General features: G+C 60.0%; 2 protein-coding genes across 2 annotated transcripts; one reads left to right on the forward strand and one right to left on the reverse strand.

Annotated features, from left to right (window-relative positions):
• Positions 1 to 5,621: 5,621 nt before the first annotated feature.
• Positions 5,622 to 11,554, reverse strand: P3H4 (prolyl 3-hydroxylase family member 4 (inactive)). Its single transcript, XM_046677571.1, has 8 exons — positions 11,061 to 11,554; positions 10,813 to 10,965; positions 10,530 to 10,701; positions 9,652 to 9,780; positions 8,668 to 8,813; positions 7,928 to 8,011; positions 6,358 to 6,502; positions 5,622 to 6,057 (listed from the first exon to the last, which is right to left on the reverse strand). Exons 1-8 carry the CDS (start codon positions 11,538 to 11,540, stop codon positions 6,035 to 6,037), a joined length of 1,332 nt encoding a protein of 443 aa, XP_046533527.1. The 5' UTR covers positions 11,541 to 11,554; the 3' UTR covers positions 5,622 to 6,034.
• Positions 11,555 to 12,616: 1,062 nt separating this feature from the next.
• Positions 12,617 to 20,240, forward strand: FKBP10 (FKBP prolyl isomerase 10). The gene is made up of 10 exons (XM_046677717.1): positions 12,617 to 12,954; positions 15,358 to 15,503; positions 15,827 to 16,016; positions 16,134 to 16,279; positions 16,652 to 16,841; positions 16,995 to 17,140; positions 17,660 to 17,852; positions 18,384 to 18,526; positions 18,779 to 18,942; positions 19,290 to 20,240. The coding sequence occupies exons 1-10, from the start codon at positions 12,710 to 12,712 to the stop codon at positions 19,473 to 19,475; spliced, it is 1,749 nt and encodes a 582-aa protein (XP_046533673.1). The 5' UTR covers positions 12,617 to 12,709; the 3' UTR covers positions 19,476 to 20,240.
• Positions 20,241 to 21,623: the final 1,383 nt, after the last annotated feature.

Raw genomic sequence — 21,623 nt, forward strand, 5'->3', positions numbered from 1 at the left:
ATGGTGCAAGGAGGAGGAGCGGGGAGGGGATGGTCCTGCCTTTTTTGCTGTCCTTTGTCCAGGGAAGGAGCCTGGAGGCCAGAGGCTGCCCACGGCCTGGTCCTGTGGGCGAGTGCCCAGCCAGCAGGCAGGGCCCTTAATTACAGAGGTAGCTCCAGCGACACTTCACTGCAAGGCGTGTGGGTGGGGATGGAATGTGGCAGGGAAAAGAGGGAGACAAGAAAACAGAGATAGGACAGGCCAGAAATAGCACAGGCCAGGGGGAGATACCAGGGGCCATGGTGGTGGAGGAAGCGGGTGGAGGAAAGTCAGGACTTCTTCAGAAAATGTCTATCCCGGGGTCACCCCCCCACCCCCACCCACCCCAACCCCCTCAAGGTGCAATTCCAGGGCTTCAGGAGCCCAAGAGGGTGGGCTCCAAGCTTCAGGATTGTATTCTGGAGCTGGGTCTCCCTGGCTCTCTGAGCAACCCCCTCCCCCTCCTGAGTGGATTGGGGCAGGAGAGAGGGGGCGAGGCCCTGCCACCTGAGTCACCCCCCTTGCTGCTCCTGGCCTGGGCGACTCCACACACAGGCTGACACAGCTGGGGCCCCACCCACCCCGCCAGCCTGCCTGCCCCTCCCTCCCCCAGCAAGCCAGGAGAGATGCCTGCCCTGACAGGCGCCCTTCCCACTGAGGCCACCCCTTCCCGCGCTCTCATGCACAAGCACACACACACACACACACACACACACACAGAGGGCAGGAATTTCTCCCTGACCTGTCGAGAGTCCTTGGGAAGAGGAAGAAGAAATGGTTGAATCAGAGCCCTACATGGGGAAACTGAGGCTGGAACCAGGAGAGCAACGTCCCTAGGGTTACACAACGAAATTCCTGGCAGAGCTGGGACTTGAACCTTTGTCGCCTGCCCACCTGCCATTGGCCCACCACTCCCACAAATTTAGGTCTCTTTCCATCCCAACAAGATAAGGGCGGAGATGAGAACCAATTTTGTGGGAAGTCAGCTTGAGGTGTGACTCCAGGAAAACCTCGGGATTAGAGAGCCAGGGCTGGGGGAGGGGCGGCTGCGGCTGGCCAGCGTCCTCAGGGGTCTAAATCAATAACAACCTCCCCTCACTTCCTCTAACCCCCCTAGGCGAGCAAGGGCACCACCCAGAGCCACAGCAATCCAAGATGCAAAGAGACCCTTCCCCCACCTCCGCCCGCCCTCTCCGCCTCCCTGGTCCCCCTGCCTGGGTGGGGACTGGGGCCAGCACTTGGAGGCCCCCAGCCTGGTACATTAATCCCATCTTCCCCAGTGCCGTCCCTCGGCCACCAGGGAATTTGAGAGTTGAGATCCTTGAATATTTCATCAGCACTTCAGCCTCCAGTTGAAGAGGCAGCCAACTTACAGCTCATGGATAATTGATGGCCCCAGCAGAGAACCTGGAAGTGGTGAGGGGGAGGGGCAGGGAGCCTGGGGGCGGGTGAAGCCTGGACCCCACGTTTGATGAGGGTGCTGGAGAAAAGCCATCTCTGTCCAGAGTGTGTGTGTTGGGGGGCAGGTGAGGGACAGTGCCGTCTTTGAGGATGCCTATGTATTACCAAAGAAAACCAGGGTTATCGAAATAATTGTGCTAAGGTTAAAGTCACATGACAAGCATTTTCTGACTTCATTCCTGTCCCTGTGTCTCTGTAACTTGTACATAACCTCCTTTGGAGGTAACAAAAATTTTTAATAGGATGTCCTTCATGGCTGTGAGGCCTCCAAAAAGCCCCCTGCTCCTCACATCCACGAGGGTCTAGGAGAGAGGCCAGACTCTGGACTTAGATTAGCTGAACCTTGCTCCTTCCCAGCCTCCTCCTCCAGGAGGGCCACAAGGATTTAGCCAAGTGGTCAAGGGAAAAGGAAGGAATCTCGTGTGGCCTCCCTTCACTTTGCTCCGGGAACATAATGTCGCACTCTTCTTCTAAAAGGAAAAATGGAAAAGGTGACCCGAAATGGAAGATGTCAAGTTCTCTTGTCCTCTTCCTTGCGAGTGACCTAAGTTCTTCTGCCGATTCAGAGGATCAAGTACATGTGGAGGGGAGAGGGGTAAACAAGCAGGCACATCCTCCTTACCTCAGTTTCCCCACCTGAGTCATGGGCTCAGAGGCGCTCCACCCCAGGGGCTGTCTGGGGGACAGAGGAGATGCTATCCAGGCACCCCGGCGCCAGGTGGGACCCAGGCAAGTGATGATTATAGGGTGACTTGTCCCCAGGTTGGCCTGGGGTCTGGGCTGGAGCTGGCTCTGGTGGGCAGCCCAGCCCGGCACACTCCCATCTAACCCCCCAGGCATCTTGGCGCTTGAGCGCGGGAAGGAGCCAGGCAGGGCTGCACCAGCCATGCTTAGAGTGACCCAGGCCCTGGGGCCCAATCCTGCCTCTCTGGACGTCAGTTTCCCCATCCATGAAATTGGAGCCACCTGCCAGAGCTGTCCTTGGAGAGAAGTTGCAGGAGAAGGCCTGGAGGAAAGTCCCAGGGTGGGGAAGCTGTGGGGGGCTTGGGCCCTGCGGCTGCCAGGACTTCCTCAGTCAGGTTACGCTGGTGGCCCCTGTGCCAGCTGGACACGGCCTTCTGACAGAGAAAGGGGTTGCTCTTTGTCCCCAGGGGAGACTCGACTCTTCCGGAGAAGGGGAACACGGCGGTGAGGCTTCAAAAACTATTTCTCAAACCCAAGGGGGGGAGTTTCTTCCATTGGAATTACCTGGAATTTGGGGGAGCCCATGGGATACCCCCCCTCACCTCCGTTGGCCATCACTTCTCAAGATTCAAGAAGAGGCTGGTCTAAGTGAGCCCAGCAAGTCTGACCCCAGGCCCCTAACATCTGGCCCAATCCCATGTTGCTGACAGTGGGGGTGGGACCAGGCCCTGGAATCAGGCCTGGCAGAGGGAGCCTGACTGACTGCCTGCTCTTCCTCCCCTTCCTTTCCCCCTCCCTTCCTCCCTACCCCTCACTCCTCCCCTCTCTCCCTTCTGGAACTCCTTGCCTCCCTCAGTGGGCTGGGCAGTGTGGGGTTTTGTCTCCACATCTGGCCCTCACCTTCTCTCCAGGCCCCAGCCGACAGCCTATAGGGACAAAGCCAACACCAGAGACCAGGGCACCTTCTCCTCTCTCTCCCTTCTCTGAGCAGCACTGATTTGGGGAGAAAAGGTTCAACCCCAGCTCAGCCCAGCCACCACCCGCCTTGAGGAACCTTGGGCAAGTTGTTTCTGATTCCCCAGCCTCACCTGTGGCAGTGGGGAATTGATACCTACAGTGCTGGACTCTTTGAGGGTGATGAGGAAACTGCTGAGTGCCCGGCACACAGTAGGTACTCAATACATTGTAGTCGTGATGTTCTCCTTAGGATGGGATCTTTCTGGGGCCAGGACACCTCTGGGGCATCTGAGTCTGGCCCTACTATGTGAGGCCTCCATCCCCAGTGCCCTTTGGCCATCCCTAACCTCACCTTCTACTCATTATCCTACAAATGCTACAAGGATGAGATGCTGGGTGGGGATGTTTGGGGCGGGGTAAGGAGGAGCCAAGTGAGACAGAGATGTGGAGGAAGCCAGGGCGTCTGGGCTGGGTGGGGTTGGGAGAATGGGCTGGAGGGCCCCAGAGGGCCCACGCTGCAACTCACTGGAACTCCGTCTCACCGGTTTGGGAAGCTGGCCTGGCAATGGGGAGACACTAGCATCAGGGAGAGGCGGGAGGGGCTGGGAATGGGGTGCTGAGTAAGGACTGGAGGGGGAGGGCCTGGGCAACGGCCTGGATGGGGGGGTGAGTGCCCAGAGAGGGGCCAGCCTTCTGTTCCCAGGGGATACCCCCTCACACACACACACACACACACACTCACCACCACACACTCGGAGATGCCACTCTCAGATGCACACTTGGACACACACATCAACACCCTTCTTAAGCTGCAACCCCTGTGCTCTTCCCCAGCTCTATTTTTCCATCTCACTTATCTAACATAAGCGGATAAGTTATTGATTATAAAATTTATTGTTTACTGCCAGTCTCCTGGCTGGGATGCAAGCTCCATGAAGGCAGGGTGCTCAGCCTGTTTTGCCCACTGCTGTATGCCCGGCTCTCACAGCGTGCCTGGCACATGCAGGTGCTCAGTAAATACATGCTGAGTGAGTGGACGAACCCCTCTAGAATCACCTTCACGGATGCATGCACACTTGGAGATGCACGTGCAGAGACACACTCAGACCCAAGACGCTGCCATGCCACACATTCTCAGACATGTGCACGTAGGCACACACTCACACCCAGACGAGCACACGTCCACACAACACACAAGCACACAGGCCTTCTCACTCCCGCACACAGGCACTTTCAGACTTACACCCAGCCGTCCAGATTCCAAAGCTCCTACTCACGGCAGGCACGCTGGAGCACATCCCCGCTCCCCACCCTCTGAAGTGCCAGCCCCGGGCAGCCCCTCCCAGAAACAGGGGCGGGGCCTCAGTGGAAGCTGTCTACACAGCAGCTTGAAAGGAGCAGGGTGGGGCAGGGCCACCCTGGCACCAGGGAGCTCTCTGCAGAAGCTACCACTGCAGACCCACCTATGGGAGAGAGGGAGAGTGAGGTCATCGATGCTCCCAGCCTGGATCCCGCCCGCGCCCCAGATTCAGACCCTGGCCTCCCCATCCTCATCATCACCAAAGGCCTAGGGGAGGGGCTTGGCATGGGGCAGGGAGTCCTCAAGGGCACAGAGATGGGCGGGGCCCAGGCCCAGTCACCTGGCACCTCCCGGGGGAGGGCAGGGGTGTGGACACTGAGACTGGGCTTCCCAGGTTCAGCTCCACTCTCCAGTAGGAAGAGAAGCCTCGTCCACTGCAGTCCCTGGCAGGCCAGAAAAGTGGGGAGTGAGGCAGAACTGTTACCTGGCTGGCCCTGGCCCAGGGTCCCTGCCCAGAGGGACCCCTTTTGCCCCCACCTCCCTGCTGTGGAACATGGTAGGGACACTGGTGAGTCACAGGGCTGGGTGGTAGCCGCTGGGCACCACCCTCACCCTCACACCTCCAGACTCTCTGCCTCCTGGAGCCGACGCAAGATTGGGCAAGCCGGTCTGGCAGTCCCACTACCACCATGAAGTCTCATGTTATCAAACCGTATCCCCAGGGTCCTCTGGCCACTGAGATGGGGCCCCAATCCCCGCCCACTGTGGAACAGAATGGGCAGAAAGGGCAGGGCATGCGCTCTGACTCTAAGGAACGTGGGTCAGTAAATGCCTGGAAAGTACAAACCGGAAGTAAGTGTCCTTGGCCCCCTCCCCAAACTCCCACATTCCCTGAGGGAAGCGGTGCTGAACTAGGAAAATGCAGGACATCCCCTCTTAGAAATCCGAAACCACCGTCTTCCCAGCACTCGGGCGGGAACTGCGTCCTCACGCCCCCTGGCGGCGGGATGCGACTGCACGCTGTGCTCCTCGCTCTCACTCACAAACACCCAGGGTCCAGAGAGGGCAGCCCCGGCCCAAACTGTGCTCCCTCCCCCGCCTCCGCATTTACAGATGAGGGGAGATGAACGCAGAGGGAGGGACGGAAGGGCCTGCGCCCTCACCACTCAGCCCAGAGGAGAACGGACCTCAGGCGCTGTGATTCATCCAACAAGAAATGTTTATTGAGCACCCACTGCTAGGAACCACTGGGCTTCTGGTCCAGTGCTCTTCATGACACCAGCTGCCCCTCTGCTGTCTGCAATTCAGGCTGAGACCTCATCTAGGAAGAGCTAGAATCTTCTCCTCCAGGAGACTGTCCAGGTGGGGAGAGCATGGGGAGGAGGATGGGCCGTCAGCAGCTGCAGCACCACCATCCTGTGGTCCAGAGACCCAGAGAGGAGGCACGAGGGGTCTGGGGAACAGCACCCACAGGTGGGATGGGATGGGGCCTGGTCAGCTATGTCCATTTTACATTTTTAATAAATAGTTCTTGCTGCTGCCCAGGCTGGTGAGGGTGGTGCCATTGGGCCAAGGTTTCGCAAGCTCTTGGGGAGTGCAGGGGTGGCCCTCTTCTCATGCTAGTTCAGGCTCCGGCTCTGAAAAGGAAAGGAGAGAGCATTGGGGTTAGCCCGCCACCCACTCTCAACAGGCATCTGGGTGCTGTCCTGGGGGGAGGTGGGGCAGGCCGGAGTGAGGCTCCCAGGAACGGGTCTCAGCTAGCCTCAGTTCCAGGAAGGATGCCATCCCCCCAACACAACAAGTGGGACAGGAGTTGCTAACAGGCTGGAAGCCCCCAGAGGAGAGTCCCAGCACCCACTGTGCATATTCTACGGCCCCTGCAGCCCAGGGCATGGGTCCTTCTATCCCCACCCTCCACCAGGACTCAAGCCACTGACCAGCCTCGGCCTCGTCACCCTTGGCTTCCGGCTCCTGCCACCAGTCAGCATACATGCCCTCCTCGTAGTCACCCTCCCCCTCAAACTCAGCATCGGACGGGGGCTCCTTGGGCTCCACAGGCAGTTCTGTCTCCTCCAGCTCCATCTAGAGGGGTCCCGGGGTGTGGGGAGAAACCAGGTCACAGTGGGCACAAACCAGGATCGGCTCCCTTCCTGGCCAAGGGCACCCCCCCCCCCCCCCCCCCGCCCCACCTCAGGCCCCAAAGCCCCTCCTTCCCCAGGCTCAAGATCTCACACAGGAATGATCTGAGGGCCTATTCCCAAACTGCCCCCTCCTTGAGCTGATCCCCGGCTCCACCAGCAGGGAGTCAGTGTTAGCATAAGCATCATCACCCTTTCCACAGCCCCTTTTAAGCATAAAGACCCCCGTGAATACTGCTAGTCCATGCCTACTGTCTGCTCATGAGCTTTCCCAGCCAGAAACGCCTCTGCTCCGCTGAGCGGGAGAGCTCCTGTTTGTCCCTCCCCCACCAGGCACCAGCTCCCGGATGCGGCCCTTCTGATGACCCCAGCGGGGTCTAGAGTCCTCCTCTGGTGCCCTGTGCTGATCCGTCCCACAGTGCAGCACTGTTGGGGCCTCCCCCACTAGCTGTGCACCTTTCATCAACTTAACCCCGCCCAACCACGGGGCTGGAGCACCTACTATGTGCCAGCTCTACACTAAGTGCTTGACAGACTCAACCTCATTTCATTTTCACCACGATGATGTGAGAAGGCCACTCTTCTCCCCGTTTGATGGATGAAGAAATGGGAGTCCGAGGGCTACTTAAGACTTGCTGGGAGGCTGCCCAGCCGGGAAGTGGTGGAGCCAAGTCTGGCTGCACCAAAGCCCGGATGCTACTAGTGTAGACCCTGCCCCCGTGTGATGAGTGGGGGTCGGGGGGGCATCAGCAAAGGAGGGGATGAATAACTAAGCACTGAGCAGCAATATCTCGGAGAATTCAGGCTCTCAAACCCTCATTCAGAATCAATGTAACACGCCGTGGTCCTTCCCTCCTGGCGTCCTGCGTTCGTTCGTTCATTCCTTCATTCATTCACTGGTTTGTTCATACTCAGCTTCTGAGTGCCAGCTCTGTGCCAGGTTCAGTGGGAGAGCTGGGAATAACCTGGTCCCCCATCTTGGAGGACCCCACTCTAGGATAATGGCTGGAGAAGGGGACTGGGGGTGAAAAGGACCAGGGCTGCAAATAACTGTAGGTCCAGGGAGGCACGGAGAGTCAGAGTTGGCACCGCGAGCCCAGAAGACAGAGCCAGGGCATGCAGCAAGGGCTTTCTGGAGGAGGTGCCACTTGAGCTGGGCCCGGGAGAGCAAGATTCAGACATGCAGAGAAGGGGGGCACGAGAACACTGAGAGAGGAGAGAAGGCAGGCGTAGATAAGGGACAGGTGAATCTCCCCTGCCTCACAACAGCTGACTGCCAGGAGTTGGGGCTGAGCTTTGGCACAGCGGCCCCAGGAAAAGGACCAAGGTCCCCATCACTGCCCATCCTGGAGGGCAGGGTACCACTTACCTCGTCATCTGACTGCAGGTACATGTGCGCAAACTCCAGCAGCTCCCGCAGCTCAGCAGTCTGGTTGTGGTAGAGCATGGCCTCCTGGGAAAAGGGCAGGAAAGTGAGGTGAGCCAGACCCTGCTGCCAGACGGTGGCGGAGCCAGAGCTCCTAGGATCTGGGTTCTCTGGCTCTTTCCAGCTCAAGGAGCAGGGAACAGGTATCAGCTCACATGCTGATCCAAGGATCATAGCTGCCTGGAGTGCTGGGTTAGGAAGGATCCTGAGCTCTCAATGAGAAGGAGTTCCTCAATCAACTAGCAATGTCTGCCACTGACAGGGAAAGTGGCAGTGGCACCATGTGTCCCATATTTGCCAGGCTTGCCCTAGGGGCAAGACTTTCCAAGGGGTTTCCTCAGTTGGTCCAGACTAGGGGGTCCCTGAGGACGAAAGGCAAAGGCCAGCAGTGAGGGGGATGAGGGTGGGGCGAGGAGCAGGCAGAATGGACAGGTATTTTTGTATTTCCCACAGCCCAGGCACGGTGCTGTCAAGGTGGCAGCACCACCCCTATTTTGCAAGTGAGGCAACAGATCCAGAAAGAGTCGGTAATGTCCCCAGGCCCCTGCAGCTGGTGGGCCGGGTGTGAACCCAGGACTCCAACCACAAGCCATATTCCTTCTCACTTCCCCTCCTGCCTTCCCAGGAAGCCAGGATTCATCAAACCATGGGTCCCTGAGAGCGTCGCTGAAGGCGGTGCCCACCTCCCGGGGCTGGAAGTCATCCTCCTCCAGGCCCCAGCGAGCCCGGTGGAAGCGGTAGTACACCAGGTTCTGCTGCATGACACTGTCCTCGGGGTCGAAGAGCATGTAGCTGGCAGCGCTGCGGGCGGCCTGGCGCACATCGTTCACTGTGGGCAGGACAGGAGTGAGGAGCCCTGCACTCGCCCCAGCAGAGGGGTAATCCCCCAGCCCACCCCCGACCCCAATTCAGTCCACTGCCCCTGGCTCCCCAGCCACCTCCCGGAACATCTGTTGGGCGCCTCACCTGCCCCCTCAAGAATAATGCAAGCTAGAATATACTGAGCACTTACCGTGTGCCAGGCCTGTGTAACTCATTAAGCCTCACTGTTACTGTCATCCCCATTTTACAGACATGAAATCCAAGGCACAGAGAGGTTAGGTAAGCTGCTCAAGCTCACACAGCTGAGCATAATGGTACTGGGGAATTAGAGGCTGGTGGCCTCGCCCTCAATCTCTTTGCCTAGTGAACCCATGAACGGTCTCCTGGCCCCTTGGTCCTCAGCCCCTCCACTCCAACTCCAGCGTCTGTCTGAATCTTGGCATCTCTGTATTGCAAGAACCCTGGAGATTGTTCGTCCCAGCCCCAGCTGATGCCAGGATCTCCCTCAAGCCAGGAGAGCCTCAGTTTCCTCCTCTGAAAAATGGGTCCAGTAATGTCAGCTGCAGGGGGTTGGTAAGAGGATCAAGTGAGATAAACAGATGTGGCAGGGCTCTGTAAGCCGTCAAGCGCTGTGCAGTTGTTGGCTATCTAATCATTTACCCCAGAGACCCTCGAATTCTCCCCTGAGGCTGCTCTCTGTTCCCTCCTCTCACCTGGCCACCCCCAGCCTTCCCTCCCATCGCCCAGGGTCCTCGATTCCGATTCCGAGGGACAGCTCCCCACGACTCTGCAATGCTGCCAGTGCAGCGCTCTCCCTGCCCCCCCCAGCCCACCAGCAGGCTCACACTTGTAGTAGGCAAACTGCAAGTAGTGATACATGGTGGCCACGAACTTCTCCACGAAGTAGCCACCCACGTTGGGGGTCAGGTTGGCCTCACAGTCCACCTTGCACTGCAGGGACTCTGCAAAGAGATCTGCGGGGTGAGAGGCAGGGGTGAGGAGCTGGTGGCATGCTGAACAGCTCCATCCCACTGGTGCGGACCACGGAAAAGACCTCCAATCCCAGCTCTGCCCGCTGAGCCTGTTTCCTTGTCCGGAAAGTGCGTTGTGCGATCTCATGAGACAATGTGCGTAACGTGCTCGGTCAATGGTGAGGGATGCTGAGGAAGACTACCGGGGGCTGGGCTGACTTACCACCCCGACCCCAAAGCCACAGGGAGCTGACGTGAGGTGTGGACGTGTTTCTGAAGCCCAGAGAGAGCAGCTCAGGACAGCTCTTCTGCCCCAGCTGAGGGGACCCACAGTTAGGGATGCCAGGCCAGGTGTGATTTCTGCCCACAAAATGCTGGGCTGTTTCCCACCTGGGCACCTTGGCACCTGCATCGCCCTCTGCCTGGAGGGCCTGTGGACCCCACCTCCCAGACCCTTTGGGGATGTCGCCGCTTCTCTGTACGGATGCCCAGCACCTTGGTCAGTCCTGACTGCAGTGCAGTCCTCTACGGGAGCCTCAGGGGGTCCGTTAGCCTGTGTGACTCTCTCAGCCTACCGAAGGCTCCCCGGGGGCCACTGGGATAACACTTTACTCCTGTCTGCCTCCCAGGCCCTTAGCAGGCGCTCCATAAACGTGTGGTGAAGGAGTATTTGTGTTAAGGGGCCTTAGCAGTTCTGGGAAGCAGGGCCTGTGGGTGAAGGGGATGTCCGCAGGGTTCCGGGTGGGGGATACCTGCTATGGCTGGGTAGAAGTCCTTGAAGTCCACCTGCTCATGGGCCCCCTCGCAGCCCGCCAGACACCGCGCAAAGACGCCCAGGTACTCAGCCAGGGCCCGCTCCATGTCTTCGGTGCTGCTGCGGAAGTCCCCGCTGTTGTAGAGCTTCACGGCCCGGAGGAACACGGCCTGGAGGGGAGCGGGGCAGGGGGTGAGGGGGAGCCCAACGCCTCCCCTCCTCTACAGGCCTTACGGGGACACAGGGAGGGGCATCGGGCCGGCCCTACCCCGCCACCCCACCTCGTAGGGCTGGGCCTCCAAGTCCGTCAGGGGCTCCTCCGCCGCGTCCAGCAGCCCCCGGTAGTAGCTGAGATACTTGGCCGTCAGCTCATGCTTCGGGTTCCTTTGGAGGAAAGTGTAGGCCGCGGCCACCGCCTTCTCCAGTCGGTTAGCCTGTGGGGTGGGGACGGAGCCGATCGGTGGTGCCCGAGCGCATCGCCCCTCCCGCCCCGACGACGGCTCGGCCTCGGAGGCAGGGCGGGGCCCACCTTGAAGAGCGCGTAGTGCAGGTACTGGTAGGGCAGGCGGCTCTGGAAGTCGCGCAGCAGCTGCCGCGGCGGGTAGGGCACCTGGAAGGCGGGCAGCGAGCGCTTGCAGCGCCGCAGGCAGGCAGCGCGCTCCAGGACGCGGCCGAAGAGCCGCAGCTCGCGGGCCCACTCGTCGCCGTGGCTGCCGTCGGGGCCGGGCGCGGGCCCGGGGGCCGCGGCGGCGGGCGGCGCGGGGCCGCTGCAGTTGGCGTGGCAGAAAGCCTCGCTGTCCCGCAGCAGCCGGTGCAGCCGCAGCGCCGCCTCGAGGTAGCGCGCGCTCTCGCGCCAGCTCTCGCCCTCGTACTGCTCCAGCGCGTGCCCGTAGGCCGCGGCCAGGGGCATCAGGTCCTCGGGCGGGAAGCCCCGGAAGCTGTACTTCTCGTACTGCGCCCCGGCGCTGCCCAGCAGCAGCCACAGCAGTCCCCACGCCGCCCGCCCCATGCCCCCGCCGCACCGCCGGCTCTCCCGGGAGGGGCTGCCGTCCGGGCCGGGCGGGCGGACCCGCGGGGGCGGGCGGCGCAGGGCAGGGCCGGCGCGCCCGCTGGGTCTTAGCGCCGGGCACTGGGGCAGCAGGGCTGGGCGGGGAGAGGTCTGGGTCAGGTCCCCCGAGGGCCAGAGGACTGAGTCTCCCCTCTTTTCAGAGGGCCCAGTGGTGTCCTGCGTCCCCTACTTTGGCAAGACCTCCTGCCTTTGGGGGCCTTCCCCTTGACAGATGGTGAGTGGGCCGGGAACGCTTCCCCAAGGATGGGGAGCCTGGAAAGCTCCTCTCCATACAAAGACAGTCCCCCGCGTTGAGATCGAGAAATTGAGGCAAGTGCCACCTCCTGCACCCTGCCCAGACCCTGGAAGCTGGTCTTCCTTCCACACAGCGCCCCTTCTGCACACTCCCCACCCCCAGCCCTGAAGAGGCCACTCCAAGTGCTCCCCCAGCCCGCGACGGGGAGGCGCGCACCTGGTGTGACCCTTCACACCCTCCACTTCCACCACCTCCCGCTCCATCTCCAGCCCCACGTCAGGAAGTCCTTCTGGCAGTTCGGCTTTCGTGGGACAAAGCAGCTCGTCCTTGAGGGGGCAGTCCCGGGAACGTAGGGTAGCGGGGAGCACTGAGATACCCCTTATTTTCTGGAGCCTCACCAGCCTCCTGAGAGGCCTTAGATTTGGGCGTACCAGCAAAAGAAGCCAGGGATGCCCCAGGCCGGCTTTAGGACCCGGAGGCTCTGGAAAAAAAAGACACTCAACTTTTTTTTTTTTTTTTTTTTTTGGAGTCTGCTCCGACTTCTCATCTTTCCCTAACCTCCCTCCCCCTCCGGGCCCCAGGTCTCTCAGCCTCGCGTGGGGTGGGGGGACGAGGGGGAATCTGGAGTTCTTTGCGGTGCATTCCTCGGCCTCTAACCCTCTCGGCCTCCCTCTCCTCCGATTCCACCCCACCTTCACCCGCCCCGCCAGCTCAGTCTCCCCACCCCCATTCCACGTGGACCAGCCAGGGCGGGGGTGGGGAAGGAGGACAGGAAGAGGGGGAGCCAGCTTGGGGAGGAGAGGGGTGGGGAGGAGGTTGGCCGCGGCGACTCTCTCCCTCGTCCTCACTGCCGGCCGTCGCAGCTCCAGGCACCATGTTCCGCGAGGGGCCCCCCAGCCACACCCTCCTTCGGCTCCCCCTGCTACAGTTGCTGCTGCTGCTGGTACAGGCCGTGGGGAGGGGGCTGGGCCGCGCCAACCCGGCCGGGGGCCCCCTGGAAGATGTGGTCATCGAAAGGTACCACATCCCCAGGGCCTGTCCCCGGGAAGTGCAGAGGGGGGATTATGTGCGCTACCACTACAACGGCACTTTCGAGGATGGCAAGAAGTTTGACTCGAGGTAATGGGTTGGGTGCCCCCGGACTCGCCACTCCCCTTCCCTGAAGCTGGGGCCAGGCTCTTTTAGTCCTGGGATTCGCTTGTTGCCTCATTTAAGCTGTGTGTGCATCCCTATACTTACTTGGTGGTCCTCTAACCCCAAACACGGCACCCTGGGTGGGGGGACGCCCACATATCCATCTCACAAAGACATCCCTGCCCTCAGCTTCAAACCTTCGCCCCTCCAAGGACCCCAGTTTCTTGCACACAAGCTCCCCACATCCCCCAAAGTGCTTGAGAATCCAGGTGAACTGCTCTCTTTGCTTCCCGGTGCTTTATTTAAAGACCTGGGTTGGGGAACATTTTGGTCCACAGTGTTGGGGACAGGGCATATGAATCCTCCAGTCTCAGCCTGGGACCCCCCTACCTTCCTGCCACGCTGCCTCCCCTCTGGTTCCAGCCCCAGGTTTAGTGCCTGTGAGATGACAGAAGAGGGAGTAGGACCTTTTGTGGAGGGGTGGGGGTCATCCACAGCAGCCAGCAGGATAAAGCAGGGGGGCATTATAATAAGACAGCAGGGTGGATCGGGGCGTGTAGGGCCCAGCTCAGTGCAGGGACCCTGGCTGTCTACGTGTCACACAGTCAAACATGCCACCCTGGGCTCTTCGGAGGGTTCTTGTGCCTCTCTCTCCGGGTGTCCCTGCACCCCCACCTCCCTCCATCTTAGCTCTACCAGGCCAGTGCTGCCGCCCATCTTGCCAGCCTTGGGGTTTGAGAGTCTGGCTTCTGGTCTGCTCCAGGCCTTTGGTCTGCTCCGGCAAGTCCACTTTGCTTGGTGGGGGCAGAGCGGGGCTGCTCACCGGCCTCGGCTAAAGCTTGGGTCCCAGTCACACGCACAGACCCCCAGCCCACACCACAGGCCGTCCGTCCCTCTTAGACCCTTCCCCAAACACACAGCTCAGCCTGGGGAATCAGTGGCATGTTACCGGGTAAGAACGGGAAGTCCTGAGTCCAAGACCCGGGGTTCAGCCCCAGGCTGTGATCGATCACGGACAAGGAGTTTGGGCTCTTTAAGCTTCACTTTGCTTATCTGAAAAATGGAGATTAAAAATAATCTGAAAAACTGAGTCCCTACTTCCTAAGGCTGATGATAGGACCCAAGGTGATGAATGAAAGTGGACTCGGCACAGTGCGGGCATCTGTGAGCGGAGTCAATACACACTAGCCGGAGCCGCAGGCCCTGATGGTGTTGAGCTGGTAGAAACTTCGTGCATCGCTCAGGCTCCCACAACAGCACCGTGAAGGAAGCAGGCCAGACATGAAGCCAGCTCAGTGGGCAGTAGCCAGGAGGACAGCCCTGAGCCCTGGACCGCCAGGAGTCGGGGAGGGGTCGGGAGTTGGGGTGCTTCCCTGGGGGGAACGCTGGGACCCGTTCCTGCAGGGCTGAGCTTGGAAAACTTTCACAACCCGTGGCCCCTTCAATCAAAAGCAGAATCTCCCAGCCTCCCTTAACTGCGGAAAACTTAAAATTAAAACTGGAACTAAAACCAAAAGTAAGCCCTGGCAATTTTAGAATAGGCCTTTTCAGAATTGAAAACTCGCCCTTAAAACCCCAGCCAGCTCGGCTTCTCCTTCCTTTCCTCGATGACGAATTGATGGTGCAGTGGCACAGATGTGGGCTCTGGCGTTCCACAGGCCACGTTTTAGCTGTGTGACTTCGGGCAAGTCAGTCAATCTCTCAAGTCTCAATTTTTCTCATAAGAAACATGAAAACGGGGGCCGGCCTGCTGGTGCAGCGTTTAAGGGCACACGTTCTTCAGGCGGCCTGGGGGTCCCCGGTTCGGATTCTGAGTGCGGACATGGCACGGCTTGACAAGCCATGCTGTGGTAGGCGTCCCACATAGAAAGTAGAGGAAGATGGGCACAGATGTTAGCTCAGGGCCAGTTTTCCTCAGCAAAAAGAGGAGGAGGATTAGCAACAGATGTTAGCTCAGAGCTGATCTTCCTCAGAAAAAAAAAAGAAAAGAAAAGAAACATGAAAACGATAATGCCCACCTCACAGGGGAGAAAACTAAATAAGACAACGAATGTAAAATGCTAAGCATTTAATCCGGCATATCGTAGGTCATTAATAAATGCTCCTTCTCCCATTTGTGCTGGACCTACCCCTCCTTTGCTGTGAGCAGATACTAGCAGCAGACAGACCGGCAAGCACCCCCCATCCCAGGCAAATAAAAACCCCTGGCCTCCTCAGGACTTCCCTTCTGTACCAGCCCATCCTGTTAAGGCGGGAGTCTGGCCCCACCAGGAGGCTTGAAGGAGGGAAGGAGCACATGGCTCTACACGTGTGTACAGGGAGGGGCCTGTGCCTTTGTGTGCGCCGTGCATGTATGTGACCATAGGCGTCTGTGCCCTCCCCCCCCAGCTATGACCGCACCACCTTGGTGGCCATCGTGGTGGGCGTGGGGCGCCTCATCACCGGCATGGACCGAGGCCTCATGGGCATGTGTGTCAGCGAGCGCCGCCGCCTCATTGTGCCTCCCCACCTGGGCTACGGCAGCATCGGCGTGGGTGAGACGGCTGGGGCCCTGGCAGGGGATGCAGGAGACCAGCAGGCAGAAGCAAGGACCCCAAGGCCAGAAACCTGATGCTCAGAGAGGGAGAGGGACTCACCCAAGGTCACACTGCATATGCAGCGCAGGATGAATAGCGGCAGGTCTGGAACTAGAGTTTCGGTCTCCTGCCCCTGGGCTGGGAGGAAGGGAAATAACAGAGCCCTGGGTAGGATCCTAGCTTGATGAGGAAGAAGGGGAAATAGGGGTGGTGGAGGGCGAGGCCAAGCAGGAGGCTCAGACTTCCACTCCACCCCCACCCTGGCTGCCCGGCCCTCACAGCGGGGCTCATACCCCCGGATGCCACCCTCTACTTTGACGTGGTCCTGCTGGATGTGTGGAACAAGGCGGACACTGTGCAGGTGAGCACCTTGCTGCGTCCACCCCACTGCCCCCGCATGGTCCAGGACAGTGACTTTGTCCGCTACCACTACAATGGCACACTGCTGGACGGCACCGCCTTTGACACCAGGTAAGGGCTGGAAGGAGCCCTGGAGCGCTGGGGACTGTGGCATGGTTGGGGAGGGACTCCAGTGCCCATCCTGCCTCTCCCACTACAGCAGCATCACCTCTACCTCATTCTCTGCAGCTATAGTAGGGGTGGCACTTATGATACCTACGTTGGCTCTGGCTGGCTGATCAAGGGCATGGACCAGGGGCTGCTGGGCATGTGTCCTGGAGAGAGAAGGAAGATCATCATTCCTCCATTCCTGGCCTATGGCGAGAAAGGCTATGGTGAGTGCAGGCAGGGATTCAGGGGGATTCTCCACAAGTGGGTTGCCTCATGCAGTTGTTCAGGTTGTGCACTGCACAAGGGTACCCAGACAAGGAGGCAAGTAGAGATGAATCTAGCCCTTGGTGATCATTTGTCTAAGAAGGAGTGCTTTATTTTGATCCACACAAAGGTTCAGTATGGACTGGTGGTGGGCCTGGGGAAAACTCACTGAGACCGCACAGGGGGAGCAAGAACCAGGGCTGCTTGGTGGCAGGGAACTGGGCTTTGGAGAGCAGGGTGGAGGTTTTGCACAGTGCACAAGGCCTTCCTGAGTCAAGAAGGAGCCCCTATCTGCTCTCCACTTGTATGGTTCAAGCCTGTCCCTTCCCCAGGGACCGTGATCCCCGCGCATGCCTCCCTGGTCTTCCACGTCCTACTGATTGACGTCCACAACCCGAAGGACACTGTCCAGCTGGAGACACTGGAGCTACCGCCCGGCTGTGTCCGGAGAGCCGTGGCTGGGGACTTCATGCGTTACCACTACAATGGCTCGCTGATGGACGGCACCCTCTTTGATTCCAGGTCAGGGTCCTGCAGAGGGGCGTGGAGGCTGGGCGGAGGCAGAAGCAGCTGAGGCGCGAAGGAAAGTACCAGGTGGTGGGGCGGCTCTGAGCAGCCCGGAGGGGCAGGGTCCCCTGACTCCCTGCTGCCCCCCCCCCCCCACCTGTATTGCAGCTACTCGCGAAACCACACCTACAATACCTACGTGGGGCAGGGCTACATCATCCCCGGGATGGACCAGGGGCTGCAGGGCGCATGCGTGGGCGAGCGCCGGAGGATCACCATCCCCCCTCACCTGGCCTATGGGGAGAACGGGACTGGTAGGCTCGTTCCCTGTCCCCAAGCCACCACCTCAGCTCCTCTCCTAAACTGCTCACTAACCTTCCCCTCAAGGGGGACTCCAGCCCACCCAGCTCCTGCCACACGGACTCCATCTTGTTCTCCCGGGGCAGTCCCCCAGCTCTCCCCTCCCCACGCTGCCCTGCAGAGACTCCTGAGTCTGGGGAGGGAGGGTGGTTGTGGAAGAAAGAAACGGCATAGCTCTAGGAAGCAAAGGGACCTGGAGTTGAGACCCAGCCTCAGTGTCCTCACCTGTAGACTGGGACTGATCACACGGATCAGCGGGGTGAGTTCCTGGGAGGCTGCCAGACGGTCTGTGTGACGGCCTGTCTAATTAGCATGCGCCCCGCCCCCACCCCAACAAGACTGTGTTAGAGCTGACTGTGGACAAGCGTCCCGCCCCATCCCGTCCCGGGCAGGGAAGGTCTTGGGGCCTCCACGGAGACCCTGAGCAGCCCCTCCTAGACTGCGAGCTGATCCCGTCCCCCACTCTGGCCCAGGAGACAAGATCCCTGGCTCCGCTGTGCTGGTCTTCGACGTGCACGTCATCGACTTCCACAACCCTGCGGATCCCGTGGAAGTCACCACGCTGTCCCGGCCCCCTGAGCCCTGCAACGAGACCGCCCAGCCCGGGGACTTCGTGCGATACCACTACAACTGCTCTCTGCTGGATGGCACCAGGCTCTTCTCCTCGTGGGTCCGGGGCAGGGCCGGGGCTGGGCAGGTGGGTGGGCCCAGGCATGGGGAGTCCTCCTAACAGCACCCCCACTCTTGCTTCCTCCCTAAGTTCCCATCTGAGCAAGTGTCGGGGAGGGGGAGCATGAGAAGCTGAAATTGTTCACTCTGCAGGCAGGCGGCAGGCGGAAGCTAGCAGTAGGGAGCTGCTGGCTCCCTTTTATGGAGGGAAACAAGCAAGGAGGGATGAGCCCTCAAGGCCACACTTCAAGGGCGGTGGCAAGAGAAGGGAGTCCCATCTCTGGACCGCTGGGCCCCTGCACTCTGCTGCGTGGGGCGGCGCCAGGAGTGACTCAGGAATTGAGGGCTTGTCCTGGGCCCGCCCGGGGCACAGTGGGTGGTGTGAACTGGGGTGTGTGGGGAGGAGTGGAGGGGGCACAGTGGGTGGTGTGAACTGGGGGGTGTGGGGAGGAGTGGAGGGGGCACAGTGGGTGGTGTGAACTGGGGCGAGGGCAGTGAGGACTGACCTGGGAATCTGCTCTCCCCCAGCCATGACTATGAGGTCCCCCAGGAGGCGACTCTGGGGGCCAACAAGGTGATTGAAGGCCTGGACAAGGGCCTGCAGGGCATGTGTGTGGGAGAGAGGCGGCAGCTCGTGGTGCCCCCGCACCTGGCACACGGGGAGAGCGGAGGTGAGGGCAGACTGGTCTGATTGGTGTTCTGTCCCCCTTGCCCCTGGCTGCCTTGGGCCTTGATGGCTGATGGGAGGAGTCCGGGAAGCCTTCTGGATGATTCTGTAAACATCCCATGCTCCACTCTCCAGCCCCCAACAGGGGAAACTGAGGCCCGTGGGCTGGGGAGCACCCTGGCCAGCCTTCGAAGTCAGGCCCAGACCCTGGCCTGACTAGGACTCTTCCCTTCTCTCCTCTTCTCCCTCCCTCCAGCCCGGGGGGTCCCTGGCAGTGCAGTGCTGCTGTTTGAAGTGGAGCTGGTGTCCCGAGAGGAGGGGCTGCCCGCAGGCTACCTGTTTGTGTGGCATGAGGACCCTCCTGCCAACCTGTTCGAAGACCTGGACCTTAACAAGGATGGCGAGGTCCCCCCAGAGGAGGTGGGTGAGGAGTTCAGCCCTTATAATAACCATTCCCACGCTGTCATCCAACAGGAGCCAGCTCACATGGTGGCATGTGGCAAGAACGCCGTCCATGTCCACTGTCCTGTCTGTGGCCGTGCTCCTGCCCCTCTGCTGGTCACTGTGCCCGAGGTCCCTGTCTGCCTTTTCTTCGGGCTCACACGCAGCCCATTTCCCGCCGCGGACTGTCCCCAGCAGGCTCTCCACCCTGCTCTTCTCCCTCAGTCCTTACTGGCTGGTGTCCACCTGGGGGCCCTTCCTAAGGCCACCACAGCTGCTCAGGAGAGACCCTCACCCCCACCCTCCCCTTGGCTCTCCTTGCCCAGTTCTCCACCTTCATCAAGGCTCAAGTCAGTGAGGGCAAAGGACGCCTCATGCCTGGGCAGGACCCGGAGAAAATCATAGGGGACATGTTCCAGAACCAGGACCGCAACCAGGATGGCAAGATCACTGCCGAGGAACTCAAGCTGAAGTCGGACGAAGACCAGGAGCGGGTCCACGAGGAGCTCTGAAGGGCAGGGGCCTGGGCACAAATGCGAGGGCCCACTTCTGGGGGGACAGTGGGCAGTGGGGCTGACCTTCCAGCAGTCTCCCTACCCTCTGCTGGGATAGTGTCAGGGAGCGTCTAAAAAGTGGTCAGAGGAGACAACTCTGGTCTTCCCACAAGCCCGAGTAACATCCACAGCACAGACCTCCATTGGGCTTTCTCTTCCAACCCCAACCCCTTCTAACAGTTTGGAGTTACAGAGCCAATGTGGGCATTGGTGGAGCCTGGGGGTTGAATGAGCCATTGCTGGCCCCTCGCCCACACCTCCCCTCCATGTCACCAGACTCTGAGCAAGGCGACTTCACCACTTGTCTCCCCAAATTTCCCTTTATCTGTACTTCTCACCATCCCCAAACCCCCACCTCCAGCGTCTTTCCTCTGTGGTGGCAGCTCCCCAGGAGCATGACCCAGGGCTGGCGGGACCCCAGCCTTCCTCCTGCAGCTCTGGCTGCTTCCTGGGAAGGGGGCAGCTCCAGGAGGGCAGCCCCACCTCACCTGTCCTGTCTCCCCTCACTGCATCCAGTGGTGGGTGAGGTGACCCCATGGTGCTACATTTAGGGCTGGACTTTGTGTCACCTTTCATCCTTAAAGAAAGCTGCTTTCTCTAAGGGACCGAGGAAGAGGAAGAAAGTGAGCAGAGGTGAGGAAACCTACTTCCATGGGCCTCAGGGCCACGAAATCCTTGGTTCAGGGCTGAGACAAACTTGGAAGAGGGGCTTACTGGGGGCTGAGGGGCAAGGGGTGGGGGGCGAGCTCTGCGTACTCAAAAGGCTAAACTGGTGCCAGATCCTCTTCTCCTTTGTGCCAAATAAAAGACAGCACCAACGGCTCAGGAACTGGTCTTTCTCGGGGGGAGGGCTTTAGACCCAAAGATTGGGAAGAAAGGGAACAAAGCAGGCTGTGTTCCTGCCTGTCACTCAAGACTCTGTGTCCCCAGATCCCGGCCCCTTCCTCCAGGGGTTCCTGCCTCCCTGAGGCCCAACTCCGGGCCCTCACCACGGAAAGTGAGCCCCAGTCTGCTGGAGGGAGGATGGGGAGTGGGTGTCCACAGAGGAGTGGGGCCTGTCTCCTAACTCCCTGCTGAACGGAAAGACGAGGTCCCTGACCTCAAACACGACACGCGAAGCTCAAGGATTAAATTAAACCACACAGGGCGGTCCCACTCTTTCATGCCGATTTCCAGTGTTCCCACCTTCCCACCTCTCCCTGCTCCCGGCTACCAGCCATGACCACCTGCTCCATCCTTGTCCCTCTCATCAGAAGGAAAGGCAGTTGAGTTCAGGCCTCCGGTGTCTATGGGGAGGAGTTGCTTCAGCCACCACTCAGGCCATCTGCCCTCTGCTGCCTGGCTGGACTCTGGCCAGTGCAAAGATGACCTGAGCCATCAGAGGACGTCGGGGGGGAGGGGTGCTCAGGTTGGGACTGGACTCGCTGAACTGCCCCCACGAGCACCGATTTCATGCCTGGGACCCCCTGAGAGATGTGGCCTCTCCCCACAGCTGGTGACTGACACTCTCTGGTCCCAAAACATCCAGAAGACCCTGAGGGTCTGACAGTGGCCACAGACCCAGCCTCCGATGGTAACCATGCCCTGCCCAAAAGCCCACAGGACAGCCCTGAACCGAGCCCACATGGGGGCAGCGTGATGCGGAACAAGCAGGGCTCGGGTCAGAGACACCCAGACCCTGGCTCTAGCTCCTAGCTGTGGAGTTGGGACAAGTCCCGGTCCTTCCTGAGCCATCTGCAGATGGGACCTACACCCACTGTCAGGGTCACTGTGTCCATCCAGGTGCACACAGCAGGCATTCAGTCAACTCTCGCACTGCCTCTCCTTCAGCCGTGCAGCTAAACACAACCTCCCAACAGCCAGGCGGGCAGGAGGGTGAGAGAACGAACTCTCTGAGGGAGGGCAGGCGAAGAAAATGCCAGGTGAACTGGCTGGTCTATAGTTTTTTCTTCAATAGGTGCCCAAGAGAAAACTCAGTAGTTCCTGAGCACCCAAGTCAACAGGGAGGGGAGAAGGGAAAGGAAGTGAAGAAGCCCAAGACCGCCAGACGACAGCGGAAATCACCCCCAGTTCACTTTGCCACAGAGATCCTTCCCCCTCAGGTCC

The sequence above is a fragment of the Equus quagga genome, chromosome 11, assembly GCF_021613505.1.
Source record: "Equus quagga isolate Etosha38 chromosome 11, UCLA_HA_Equagga_1.0, whole genome shotgun sequence".
Taxonomy (NCBI): Eukaryota; Metazoa; Chordata; class Mammalia; order Perissodactyla; family Equidae; genus Equus; species Equus quagga.

Excerpts from the sequence above, each read along its gene's own strand:
- P3H4 (XM_046677571.1), bottom strand. The coding sequence starts at position 11,540 with ATGGGGCGGGCGGCGTGGGGACTGCTGTGGCTGCTGCTGGGCAGCGCC. Across the intron at positions 9,781-10,529 it reads CTTCTACCCAGCCATAGCAG|ATCTCTTTGCAGAGTCCCTG; the intron begins GTATCCCCCACC and ends CTCACCCCGCAG. Across the intron at positions 8,814-9,651 it reads GCAGTTTGCCTACTACAAGT|TGAACGATGTGCGCCAGGCC; the intron begins GTGAGCCTGCTG and ends TCCTGCCCACAG.
- FKBP10 (XM_046677717.1), top strand. The coding sequence starts at position 12,710 with ATGTTCCGCGAGGGGCCCCCCAGCCACACCCTCCTTCGGCTCCCCCTG. Across the intron at positions 15,504-15,826 it reads CTACGGCAGCATCGGCGTGG|CGGGGCTCATACCCCCGGAT; the intron begins GTGAGACGGCTG and ends CGGCCCTCACAG. Across the intron at positions 16,017-16,133 it reads GGCACCGCCTTTGACACCAG|CTATAGTAGGGGTGGCACTT; the intron begins GTAAGGGCTGGA and ends CATTCTCTGCAG.